Source organism: Dermacentor variabilis, chromosome 8, assembly GCF_050947875.1.
Source record: "Dermacentor variabilis isolate Ectoservices chromosome 8, ASM5094787v1, whole genome shotgun sequence".
NCBI lineage: Eukaryota > Metazoa > Arthropoda > Arachnida > Ixodida > Ixodidae > Dermacentor > Dermacentor variabilis.
In genome coordinates, this window is record NC_134575.1 from 14,324,026 (window position 1) to 14,338,075 (window position 14,050).

Here is a 14,050-nt window from a genome sequence, read left to right on the forward strand (position 1 = left end):
GCCATGGCGGTGCTCCGAGGAGGCACATGACGTCACACCGCGTTCCTCGTCACACCACGTTCTTCATCGTTGCCCTCGCCTCCACTCGCTTCGCCAGCTGCGTCGCATACCTGATAACGTGTCGGAGGATTGAAAAGGAGAGCTCGCGTGCGCCGCAACCACAATTGAGGCGGCAGTATGGATGGCGACAATTATGATAAGCAGGAGGAGGCCTGGAATCGACATCGGAACGAGATGAAGGGGAAGCGAATTGCCCAGGACACACAAACAGCGCGCGGAACGACTGGCTAAACGCCGCAACATAGCTAGACAATCAGACTAACCTAAACTTGCACTCAAGGTTAACACAGGCTAACCATGCTATGCCTTAGCTTTCGCTACGTATATCCTGGCATAGCCCTGCTATGCCACTGCCCATTTTTCCTTCTTCAATCAGCTGCATGTCCCAATGCTACCATTTCGTTTTAGAATGCAGCTCTTAGGTGCCCGTTCTTACGGTGAGTGTCGGCATTCTTGGCGTAACCTAGCGAACGAGCACAGCAAAGGATCAAAGAGCAACTGCGGAGCGCAGCCGGAGATGAAAGAAGACGAGAGTGAAAAGAGTGCGAGGAGAAAAGAGGAGGAGGAGGGTGCAGCCGAAGCATGAGGGGGAAAGCGGACGCGGAGGGTGTGCCGAAAGCCTGAGAAGAAAATCGTAGTACCGCGCAAGACGGGCACTGCGGCGATGACCGCTGCCAGATGGCTCCAGAGTAGCGCGCCGCAGTCTGTTCCCACATGACGCCATTGATAAGGCGTGCGGCGAGCGCGCCCACCTTTACCATATATAGAAACAAAGTGCTGCATGAGCGGAGGTCTCTTTGCGTCAGCTGCTGCGAATCGCGCTGACGCGTCACCCACACGCTGCCTTTCGCGATCTCCCGATTAGCGAGGCAGTCGCACCAAATTTCGCTCCGTTTGGAATGTGCCACGCGAGACAGATTTTCCGTAACAGCCACACTGCTCACAGCGTTCTCTTCGTAATGTAAACCATGTACATAGTGACAACACAAAATATTGACCAGCATACTTCTTTGACGTATACCCTCCTGAGACCCGGGATGCATTTGGGTGCACAGATTTTTACCAAACTTTCAGAATAAATCAGGATGGTTATGAAGGTGAAAAGTGTTAAATGTTTTTTCAATAGCCGTGATAATTTAAGCTCAGCGCGATGTCCAATATATTGGACACTGGGATGCTACCCGGTCTTTCTTTACCCAGGGCGCACGTAATGACATACCGCGGATATTACGCAAAACTCATGTGCAAAAATATTTTAACAACTCAAAAGGCAAAGTATTCAATAAAGTACATAAAAAGAGCATTCCTCTGTTCAAAAAAAAATTTCGCTCTTGTGTTCACTTCCCGTGGGCAATTTCAAAACACCTGTTTGTCCTTGGTGATGCAGAAGAAGTGCCGACATTTGCCGCAAAAGAACTTTGTTTTCATGTCGCAGCCCTGTAGTCTGCAACGGGCAGTGTTTGCAGTGTCTGCCAGTATTGAGTAGTGGGTAGTGCTCTTTTCTTGCGGTTCTCGAGGAGACAGCCGAGCCTGCTTTGATGGCGGATGTAACTCGGCTTCGTTCTCACTCGCCGTTTCATCCTGCTTCTTCCCTTGAGCCACGAGAGTCTCAGCAACAGATTGGTGGAACTGCATATATTTGAGTATTTATTTCCGCTGTTTCTTTACGGAGCATATGTCCCGCGTGTTCTGCACCCAGGAGTTGTTGAGGGCAATGTCGCAGAGGTGAAAGATGGCTCTGATTGTCCACTTGTTCACGCCTGCTTTTATCCTGTAGTAACTTATCATTCGGTCTGCCTTGTCAACAACGCCCATGTTGAAGTTGTACATGCGAACAATATCTGGTAGAGGGATATTGATATTTTTTGCCTTACGAGACCATCTGCGACAGTAGGTGTCTTGCGGATCCAAGCCATGGATTGAAAAAAGAAACGTTATTGGATTAATTCATAAAACACGCGAGGCCGGTCCCCCGAAGAAAAAAAGAGACGCAATTTCGTCCGCAAGCTGCTAAACGCCATCAGTACTCGCCTACTGTTCATAACAAGGCCATTGAAAAAGCGCGGTCAAAATAACCGGGTTGAGTCCTAGCGTCCAACGTAATGGACACGCGAAATCAAAGGAAGAGTAAAAAAAGGTAAGCGCGCGAATAGTTAAAATTTTGTATTCTGCGCGTACGCTGTTGTATCAACTTTAATATAAAATCAAAGATATGCCCTAAAAGCAGGTAGAAATACGAGAAACAGTGCTTACTTCTCCGGCAGCTGCCGTAAAACGCCGCGCCGCTTAATGCCGCCATTGTGGAACTGTTTCGACGGGAATTTGAACGATGTATTTTCATCAATGCTGCATAGATGGCGCAAGCAGGTGTCCAATAAGTTGTACAGTGTGGTTTTATGAGGATGAAAGCCTTGTCACAGGAGTACTGTCTTATATCTGAATGTCCAATATATTGGACAAATCCCCATAGCGGGGTCTCAGGAGGATACAGGTGCGTTCAAACTTTGCATTAGGGCGCATCCTAGTCGTCGCGAATTTTTGTGTTCTCATTATCATTCGTATTTTGCTATTGCGAGTGAATTTGTGGCTGTAAATTCTCTCGATTTAGCTCGGCTGTGACGGCTCTCCGTCCCTAATGATAGCGGCTGTCGCGGCGTACACGTAGTTTCACTTTTCGCGTTCGTTTATTGAATCGTAGCCTGCGTTCATGCCTGCCTGCTTCGTACAAATGCGATATAATGCAGCGAGACTGAACGTTGCGTTGCAGCCGTTCTTGTACGTGGCAATTCACGAGGCAACAGTGGCGTCAGTGGCGAGGTTGTTTTGCAAGGCGCAGCTTGGTAGCGCTCGCTTCCGCTTTCTGTAGCTTCTAAAGAATGAGGCGATCAACTGTTCCATACTCCATCTCACAAGCTGTTTGCAGCACTGTGGAAGCTACACGAATTCCTAGCAAATAGAAAGGCCGAATGCCTCTCTAGACGTGCTCATCCGCGCCGCGTCGTCCAGCGAGTCATGTCCGAGCCGATGACGAAGGGCGAAGAAAGAAGGCAAATTGATTTAGTGCGCTAGTAGAGGGAGCCCTAAGAACCAGTGCACGAAGTGCTCGCAGTGCATTTCTGGTGCGTGCATCGTGCTAGCTCTTTGTTAGCAGACGACATAGCGCGGCGCTCTACCAACTGATTTACGCTTGCGATACCGCCTCTCGGCTGAGAATGAAAAAAGAATTACTATGATAAATTACTTGAAGCATTGCGTTAGCGCCTGGCACCGCACGTTCATATCTTAGAACTTGCCAGATATTTAATTTACATTTTATGTTTAATTAGCAAGCAGAAATATTCCTCACTTTACCGATTAGCTCGTCATTTGATCACGTACATTTCAGAGGCGGCACCCTCTCGTCTATCGGTCGCGTCAACCCCTTCATCCACCATCGGCTTGGGAGTGGCCCATTTAGTGACGTAAACGGCGAAGTGAACGGTTCGCTATCCCATCCGTTATAAGATCCCGCTCCTGGCTCTCCGAGAACGATGCCAATCCAAAGTCAGCATGTACCTGCATTCCCATGCAAATAGCAAGTACAGCAGCGCCAGATTTCCCTCTAGGTAATATAGTCAGAAACTCTATGGTCACTGCTGTCAGTGGGCCGACGGGGCCGCGAAGTTACTTTATCTGGTCGGTCGTGCCTTCCATGGCAAGCGAAAAAGCCGTGGAATAAGGAGAATATATATTGCACAGTGGCCTCAGTAACGTCAAATCAAAATGCGCCAAGCGTCTCAACGCATTCGCTTGCCGGTGAGTAGTTCATACCTGGAAGGACCGCTCAGCTCCGTTCAATTGCACATTAATGCTTCTTACTTTATACAGTCTTTTCATACAGTCATGACGTGACGCCACCTCCTCCCCATTGGCTGCGCCCTCACATGCCCAATGATGCACGCAATAGGTCACAGCTTTCAGGTCATAGAGTTTGAGTGCATTGCCTAGAGGGAAATCTGCCACTGCTGCGCTGTTGTATGAATGGAAATGCCGGTACATGGTGAGTTTGTATTGGCATCATTCTCGGAGAGCTAGGACACCTTGATGACACGCCTGGCAACAGTTTTCCGTCTGTCACAATAATTTATTTCCTGCTAAGGCACCACTAAGGTTCTGCTTTAGCTTTATTATTAAACAAAAACATGTTTTCTTTTATTTTGAAGAATTCTGATTGGATGTACATTTACATAAAACGTAAAAAGTATCAGCGGGTAGCTGAAACTGGAAAGATAATGACAAGATTTGCTCTCATTTTGGAACAATCTGTCGTCTGTGCTTGCTTTCCTTTGCTTGAATATGCATTGCTGTTGAGCAAACTTCATTGAAAAATGTAATATGAATGAACGAAAGCGTTTTATGAAGATTGTATTGGAAGAACGCGTTACATGTGTAGGTATATTCACATTTTAGACGAAGCCTCACGTAACACCAGCCAACACAAGCCTCGCACACGAATATTCCTGATTGTCATGAAGGCTCGTTAGAACACTCCCTTAGACTGTGGCGCCAGACTTCCCTCTAGGTAATACATTGAGGGATCCTATGAGTCAGGAATATGTCTGTGATATGACGCGTACAATGACGCAGGCACTGGGCAGACTTTCAGCCAACCGGCACCCTGGAGCCGCCGTGGCGCCGGGGAAACGTGCTCGTATTGCACCCCGTCGGCCCGTGTTCGATTACCACCCTGCAGACCGACATCTACTAAACTTTCTTTTTCAAAGCCATTAATTTACTTTGTTTACAGGAACCTTCTTGAGGAATTTGACGTCAACCCAAGTATTTCTTGAAGTGTTTTTACTGTTTGCACCGTCGGCCATTTTTGGTACCATAATTCGGTCACGCCGCCGACTACGGCGCCGGATTTTCGCGTAATGGGGCATATATAGTACTGATAATGCATTGAAAACATGCAATAAGTACCGGTAACAAGTGTAATAGGTACTTGACATTCGATAACTGTGGCTAGGAGTCGCCCTCCATACTACTCGATTTCACGCCTCGTGCCAGCAGTTGCGCCACATTTCTTTCAGAACTCCAGCACAGAAAGGCCTATGGGCCGGTGTTTGGATAACTGTACTTCTAGCAAAGGCTTTATGTAGGGGCACTACCCCTGCTACCTTCCAAATGCTAGGAACGCACTAGACTACAAGGAGGTATATAGGATGCGTGCGCGAACAGGTATAAGTTTGTTCAATACGCAATAAGTGGATGATTCAGCTCCGGTGCTCCTATATAAATACATGTAAAAGGAGAATTCATTTTTCTGGGCCACCACTGCACCAAATTTGACATGGTTTGTTGCATTTAAAAGAAAAACGCGAAGTCTAGCGACTGTTGATTTTGAATTTTCGATTTGCATCGTCAGTTTTTCATGAAAACTTGGCAAATATCGCAAATTTTCAAAAAAGAAACTATAAAGTTTACAACTCTGCAACTGGGCAATCAAACGTTATATCGAAATTATGTTAACTGCATCTAACAGTACATATAAAGCGGACAAAATTGATGTTACACAAGGATCTAAAAAAATTTAGTAATATGGAAATACAGCTTTTGCAGAACCCTTGTAAACAACGTAACAATTAGCGTAAGATATAAATTGAAATGTACAATTTGTCCACTTTGAATGATCTAATGGATGCCGTTTATAGAACCGCGATATCTCTTCTTGATGCAGAGCTATTAATTTGTGAACTTCGTGCATCTATTTTTTCGAACTTTCGAATATTTGTTTAACAAAATTCAGGCCCTAAAGAGAAATTGCGCTTCGTACAGTCACTGGAATTGAAATTTTCTCTCAAATGCAACAAATTTCATCAAACTCGCTCCAGGGGTTACCTCAGAAAAACGTTTTTGCGTTTTAAATGTATTTGAACAGGTCGCGTCGGAGATGGGCCCGAGCGAAAGCTTCCTCTTAAGTAGTGCTGGAGCGATTACCACTAGCGCCTGAAGAAAGGGAAAATTTGAGGTGCTTCATACAGTTGAAAAGAAAGACTTCATAGACGGACAGTCTAGACACCTTACTAGACTGAGAAGGAAGGTTACTTGAGGTAGAAGCATCGTTTAAACTAAATGGAGAAATATTCCGCAAGGCCATCAGCAGTGTTATAGAGAACATTGCTATTTGCCTTGACAGGACATACACCCTTGGCGATCTTTTTCAAAGAGTAAGTATGACGAAACCGTAATGATGGTTTTTATTTCTCCTGAAATTAATATTTCAACGCTGAGAAACGCTATGGGGCGATAAAGTCAGTAGTTCTAATAGATGTCTAAAGGCTACTTACACAAAGTGAAGCCAGTATAAATTGCTGTAGTTTAAACTACAATGAACGGAGATTTATTCGACACATAGACGCTTATTTGAAAAGCCATCTCGCGATTGCTTCTTTCTGTTAAATAGATGTGATATTGCTTTGTGATTTATTATATTGAATGCACGTAACCTTGAATGCCAAGTACGTTCTGTTTAGTAAACCCAGCCCTTCTAGTAAGATCTATTCCTCGTTCATATGACAGGATAGTCGTACTTACATGATGAACCACGTAGCAAACGCGATGATGACGCTCAGGAGCAAGACCTCAAGCATGGTTCGTGATGCCGACGTCCTGTTAATTTGCACAATACACGAACATAAACTTGTGGTGAAAAGTGGTAATAATGAAATATGCCTGTTTCTGTGGCTAGTCACATAGCATGTTGTGCGGCTGTTCCTGTTATCATGACGCTAGAAACACTGTTCCTTGATCCTCTGATCTGTTAATTTTTATATTTCGGCAATTTTGAGGTCATCATTTGCAAAAGTAATTAGTTCATGGTGTGTAGTAACGAAGATTCTGTAGTAGGGGAAAGGGTAACGTAGTACTATAGTCCTTCTATCTCCGGTTGGTATCTCTCGCAATAAGAGTCTGTGTTGAGACAATGGTTTTGACCTCGGTGAATACTCTGTGTAGTCCACACCACGGAACGTCTATCAGTATACCATCATACTCGCGAATCGATGAGGCCGGCAATACCAAGCAGGGCTACATTCCGTGCTTAAAATGCCTTTGTCAAAATTATGGTGTCCGACTTCGTTGTCCCTCCGCCTCCGTAGTTCAGATTGGAATAAAGGCTACTAATGGTAGTGAAATAAAAGACACTGTAAAATTTACTGTCCTAACACGCCACGCGGAAGGAATTGAGCATTCATCCACAGTATTGTTGAATGGCGGCAATAATTTTTAACTAGTAAAATGCATGAATAAAGGCTACTATTCGCATGATAAAGACTACTAAATGTATGATATACGGTGCTACATCCCGCTCTTGAACATATGTGCTTTCAGGGCTACGAAGGCACATGTAGCACACATGGCTGATGCAAATGCCACACAACGAGGTTCCCGAAACCTTGGTTAATTATTCCAGTTATTTGTTTACATTTACAACTATCACGGTACATAGCAGTAAATTGCGTAGGGGAAAGCAAGGAAATACAATGGGAAATTAGGAATACAGTACTGACAACAGCAACGCATACAAAAACATCAAAGATAAGGCGCAGGAAACGCAAATACATAAACATACAGTAACAAATAGGCGATGTTCTTTACTGAGGTATCTGAGTGTGCTTCATTTGATCCTATGCGGAGAAAGAGGTCGCTGATGCAAACTAATGAAACAGGCAGGCTATTCCATTCGATCGAAGGTTTGGGAAGGAATGATTGAGTGCGTGATCGTTTCATGAATGCAGTGGCCGCCCCAGTGGGCGGGATGGGGGCATGAGGGCGATTGCCCCGAAGACTGGCCTGATGCCAATTAAACATTGATAGCAGACAACAATTTCTTTCATGCAATGTGGGCAGCACGTTTTCAGAAAAACATCTGCTGTAAATTTCGACACCTTAAGAAAGGGAAGTCATATTTCGTGACTCAAGGGGATATCTTGAAGACTTGAGATAAATAGGTTAGTATTGGAATAAAAGAATGAAGAATTCTGCAATGAAACAACAATCACTACCTAAATCATCATATCATCACTGTAACAAATACATGCCTTCAAGCCCAATATACCTTTAATAAAGGAAACAGCTCTCTCAAAACGTTCGGCTATTCGCTTACGTTGGGTATCGCTTTCGATGGGGTCAGGGACTTCTAGTTTTACGAGAAAGCCACTTAAGTTCGCAAGAGGGTCACCGACGAGCGACAGATACCTAGTGCCTGTGGGACGCAGTTGGCTATAGCGTTGGCTTGAAAGGCGTCCACATAAACGTGGGACGTAGCCTACGCATTTTCGGCGTAAACTACTAAAGCCTCGGTTTGTGGTCCTTAAGAGGAAGCTTTAGCTCGGGTGCTCCTATCTAAATACGTGTAAAAGGAGAATTCGTTTTTCTCGGCAACCACAGCACCGAATCTGACGAGGTTTGTTGCGTTTTAAAGACAGACATAAAATCTGGTGACTGTTGGTTTCGAATTTTCAATTTATGTCCCCATTTTAATAAAATAAAAAAATGGAAAAATCAAAACTTTTCAGAAAACGAAACTATCACGTTTACAACTCTGTAACTCAGTAAAAACTGATAAAACGATTCTTTAAATTGCATCTAATAGTGCGTCTAAAGCGGACAAAATTGATATGTTACTCATGAATCTGAAATATCTAGTAATATGGAAATGTAGCTTTTTCATAACCCTTGTAAACAATGTAACAAATTCACGTAAGATATAAAATGACATAGCGAATTTGTCCGCTTTCAACGATCTGATGGATGCCATTTACAGAAATGCGATATCTTTCCTTGATGTAAAGATATTATTTGTAAACTTCTTGCTTCTATCTTTTTCAAACTTTTGAATTTTTCAAAATCTCTGTAACAAAATTCAGGCTCTAAATCGAAATTCCGTTTCGCACAGTCACTAGAATTTACCTTCCTCTCTGAAATGCAACAAATTTCTTTAAAATTGACCCGGGGGTTATCTCAGAAAAGCGTTTTTGCGTTTTACATCTATTTGAATAGCCGCGTCGGAGTTGCGCCCGAGCTAAAGCTTCCTCTTAAGGAACCCTTGGGAGGTGAGCTCGATTCCACAAAGCTACATAAGAAATTTTTTTCGTCATTGTACAGTGGCGCGTCCGCAGCGGCACCTACATAGTTACTCCGGCTGGCGTCAAAGACTTTCATTAAAGAGCGGCAGACAACTAACGGCACCTACCCACTGAACCAAGTTTGCATCAAAAAAGCTCATTGAATACCAGCGCAATGCGAATTGTAGATACCCAGTGCTCTAAATGGGCATCTATCCTAGTGTTTAATTGAACAGTGGTACTTACTGAGTCCCGCATCTGCAGTCGTGCGCAACGGCGTGAGGATATTTGCTGAAGAGCGGCACACATGTGCTATCGGCCTAAAAAGTAAACGGAGCACGGCTTAGGTGTCCGGAGCGGCTGCGGGGCCACACCTGGGCGCTGCTATCTCGCTCCGCGAGGGGCTTTAGCTCTGCGCGCTGACGGCGAGAGTGCCCCGGGTGACGCCAGACTTCGCCCTCACTCTCACGTGGTGCCATGTCACGCTTCATAAATTTCTAGTGCGCTGTTCCGTTGCTCTACTGCTGGCGGTCGCGACGAAGAAAACCGTGCATCGCCGGTAGTCCAGCACATGGCGCTGTCGTTCAGTTGCGGAAGCCACAGGGCATCAAAGCGCGGCACTGAGAAGGAACGAAGACCCAAGTCATCGCAGTCGTTGGCAACTTTTCATCGCACTGAGCACCCCTTCAAGCCACGGAATGTTTGCATGAATAAACTTTCATGACTAACTATAGTTATTCCTATTCGCCTTTCCAATTATCTCTTCCTGGCCGCACTTTGTAAAGTTTCATTACGGCCTACGCATTGTAGTATCTAATTAAAGCAGTTTTAAGAGGTGTCGCTGATGTTAATATTACACGTACTACTGGAGACAATGGCGGAAAAGTGATCTCGAAATATAAGCCGTGCCCGCAGTAAACCTTGCCGCCTGCGACTATCGCACCGGCGTGAAGGAGGGCGCGTCATCGTAGCCGCCGTTGCGGCTACTTGCGCGATGTTGCCTAAAATCGAGCAGCGGTGGACGCCGGCCACATGCACTAATACAAATGATACGGTGAATATAAACAAGACAACAATCAGAACGGGTCTCCGTTCCTTCTCAGTGCCACGGTTTGTTGTCCGGCTGCCGTCCGCCCCTGTGCGACAGCGCCATGTGCTGGACTACCGGCGATGCACGGTTTCCTTCGTAGCGACCGCCAGCAGTAGAGCAACCGAACGACGCACTAGAAATTTATCAAGCGTGACAAGTCACCACGTGAGAGTGAGGGCGAAGTCTGGCGTCACCCGGGGCACTCTCGCTGTTAGCGCGCGGAGCGATATAGCAGCGTCCCGATGTGGCCCCGCAGCCGCTCCGGCCACCTGGGCCGTGGTCCGTTTACTTTTTTGGCCGATAGTACAATCGCGGCCAAAAATACACGGCCCACGGCTCCGGGTGCAGGAGTGGCTGCGAGGCCACAACGCGGCTCTGCTATCTCCATCGGGTGCCTGCTTTGAGGGTCCACCGATTGCTGCCAGTCTTCGACCTCATTCTTGTGCGGCCAAGTCACGCGCTTGATAAATTCAAGTGCGTCGTTTGCCGGTTTCGCAGCTGATAGTCAGTGCACAGTAGAATGCTTCCATTTTGCTTCGTTTCGGGTGCCTCGATGTAGCGCGCCGCCGTACTGGGTGAAGACACTGCTTTCGTTACCGCCATATTGCAGTGAGCGCAGATACGGCGAGAAATGAAGCGTCGGCCGACATTCTTGTTTAACATGCGCTTGCGCCAGCAAATTCAGGTGTATAAAGGCCTTGCACATTTGCTTGCAATCCTAAGCACTTCTTGCACACAGAAATAAAATAGCGTATGCTTGCATGCATAGATCTCAGAGGAAATGATCACTGAGCAGCTAGGTCAGCGTTGGCCAACTGGGTTGCTCAAACCGATGAATTAGTCGAAGTGCCAGCGCACAATTTGAGATGCCGGAGAATTTGATGCAAAGTGTGCGGTATAGGCACCGAAAAGCTCCTAAAAGAAACAGTTTCTTAGGCTGGCTTGCGCCTACTAAGAACTGCAAAGCTTCGCGGCGGCGATAGCAGCAAACGTGCTCGGCTGTGATTGGTGAACACGAGGTCCGCCGCTTTCGGCCGAGCTAAATTTAAAGCAGGTAAGGAAACTCCGAGATAACGTGCCCAAGACAGCGACAAAATTCTGGAACCCCACATATATGAGGGTGGCTCGTATCAATCGAGATAAATGTGGTCGTATCTCGCGTCACAGAAAAACTGATAATATGGCGTGCCGGCCCGCTTTAAGAATGATCAAATAAACAAAAGCAAGCTGCTTCACGGCAATATTCTGACCACGCAATGCTGGTACCTAAAAGCGGACAGGTGCATACTTTGCTCCGTTCCTTATTCCGTGGAAAGCGAAAACAGCGCATGCCTTTCGTTGTCGAGCCGGCACACAGCGGGACACAACACCGTGGCATGCTGGTTTTTGCGTCTGAAAAAAGTTCAATCGCCCAGCATCTGGGGCACAACAAGTAGCTTTGCAAACTCCCCAACAACGCTGCTTTACCAACGCTGGAAGGAACGGGTGAAGAAAGCGGCTCGCCCCGATATGGCGACCGCGGAGCAAAATGGCGGCGCGGCGCAGGCCAAAAGTTGTCACCACCCTGTACGGCAGTGCGCTACATCAGGGCACCCTAGCCTGATGGAGATAGCAACGCCGCGTTGTGGCGCCGGAGCGGCACTGTGGGCCGCGTATTTTCGACCATGAGTGTAGATATTGCCACATATCCAGTGACCCAAGTTGGTCCGACGGTTTGTTTCAAACCCGGTTCCTTCAGCCCACAAGCCTCATGCGCTACCCATACGACCATGTAATACCCAGAAATCCTGGTTGGGCGGGACGAAAGCTAGATAGATAGATAGATAGATAGATAGATAGATAGATAGATAGATAGATAGATAGATAGATAGATAGATAGATAGATAGATAGATAGATGTCCTTGAAGGTGCGTGAAGTATCCTAAGGATGATAACACATGAAAATAACACGCGTTATCTTTAATAAAATAAAGCGGCTAGTATATTTCATGCAATTTAGGAGGCTGTTCTGAAGCTCACAGCTATCCTAATATACTCGGTGCCCAACGATCCCTTGAGCCCGTGGAAAATGCAGACCTGATGTTCAAATTTTTTCAAGCTTGAGCCATATGCCATTCTTAGGGTAGGCCAAGACGAAGGTAGACTCAAGCTTCAACGTATTCTCCTGCAATAATAAACAGCGCGTGGATTACTGCACAGATTTCCTATTTATAGCCACAGTAATCAAAAGGGAGCAAATTAAGCAATGGTGATGCTACAGGGATGCCAGAAGTTTTTCAAGCTCTGGCATACTGAACCTAGAGACGAGATGATTTTTCACGAAACTTGGAACGTAGAGTGGACAGCGGTCAAGTAAAAATATTTATTGAATGAAATTGTTGGATTTTTGATGTCTGAACTGCGAATGGTTCTAATGCACACGCCGTAATGAGGTACTGCGCAATTAATTTGACAAATGGGGGTTCTGTTACTTCCACCAAAATATAACTTTACCAGCGTTCTTTCTTTTTGCAGTTCGTTCCCATTAAAACGTGGCTCCCGTGATTGGAATTCCACATTTGACATCGAGATGAACTGTGCAACGCCGTGCCCAGTGAACTACCGCTGTGCGTAGGGGCGAAACAAGCAATGTCGCTGGATCTATAGTTTTGGCAAGCGTGTATGTTTGCGTGAGCGGCATGTTAAAGACAAGACTCCTTACAAAATGTTGACCATAGGGACATACCTTATTCGGTCACCTAATGCAATTCAGTATGATAATAGTACAATAGAGGCAGTGAAGTTCGCGGCAATAATATTTACAAATGGGCCTCATCTATACATTCAATCTGGAGCTGGTCATCTCGGTATATTAATTGGCAAAGGTTTGCGTAAAAAAGAAGCACTTCCCTTGAAATGAACACGTACATGACGGGATTTGTATGCGCACGCGTCCCCCCCCCCTCCACCCTACTGTTGGGTAGCATACAATGGAGTTCAAGTTAGCATAAATGTATCAACTATATAGATGAAAAAACTATTCTAGTCGTATAAACGGTATTCATAGCTAACAGGTTTCCACTCTGAATTAATATGTTTCAATTCTTGACACTGGAAACAAAAGGAAGTTGGACTTTCTATTGGAAATTGCGTCAAATATTTCATGAGGAAGCACGCGCCTTAATGTGACGGTCGTCCAGAACGAGCTTGTATTTCGCCGTTAGCTTGGCGATGGTTAGTCTCATCTCAAGCTGAGCGAAGCGTATGCCGACGCCATTGCGAGGATCATAACCAAAAGCTTCGTACACCGCCGGATCAACCTTGACTTTGTTTTCAGGGCTAAACATGCAAAAGGTTTGAGGCAAGGAGTACAAATGACAATGGAAAACAATTTCATTACTTCACCTCTTCTTTAGGCGTAGCCTTACTTGATTTACTAAGGAAACAAGTTATCTGCCCAAGACAGCCTTCCGAGCAGCGTTGCCTAGCTTACCGGCTTGAAGCAACCATGCTTAAAAGCTGTCATTGAATTTCGTTCCGAAAACATTGAATGCAGCCTGCTTTTTAAAATGTTTTGTTCTGGGATAGTGTGGGTTGCGTGAAGCCACTCAAATAGTTTAACTCATTAGGGATGAAATGGCTTCTTCGATTAACTGGTTGATTGAATTGGTGAATAGAGTTCTTGATGCTTGTTATTCAGGGGCCGCATTCACACACATTTTCGTTTGTTTATTCTCTTCGCCATTCAACTGCTGCCTTTACTAACTACATTTCAAGCATCACGTTTGACTGAAGTATACAATTTTAGAGTAAG

General features: G+C 45.6%; 1 protein-coding gene across 2 annotated transcripts in view; it reads right to left on the reverse strand.

Annotated features, from left to right (window-relative positions):
- The window catches only part of LOC142589676 (cytochrome P450 3A5-like), a 41,824-nt gene extending 32,235 nt beyond the window's left edge, over window positions 1–9,589 (reverse strand). Inside the window, exons 1-2 of one of the 2 annotated variants that reach the window (XM_075701212.1) lie at window positions 9,414–9,589; window positions 6,637–6,711 (exon numbers count right to left, since the gene is read on the reverse strand). In XM_075701212.1, the coding sequence (XP_075557327.1) occupies window positions 6,637–6,692 (56 nt within the window). In that variant the 5' untranslated portion in view covers window positions 6,693–6,711; window positions 9,414–9,589. The remainder of the gene's footprint in view (window positions 1–6,636; window positions 6,712–9,413) is intronic. The other variant, XM_075701214.1, reaches the window with a different exon arrangement.
- Window positions 9,590–14,050: the final 4,461 nt, after the last annotated feature.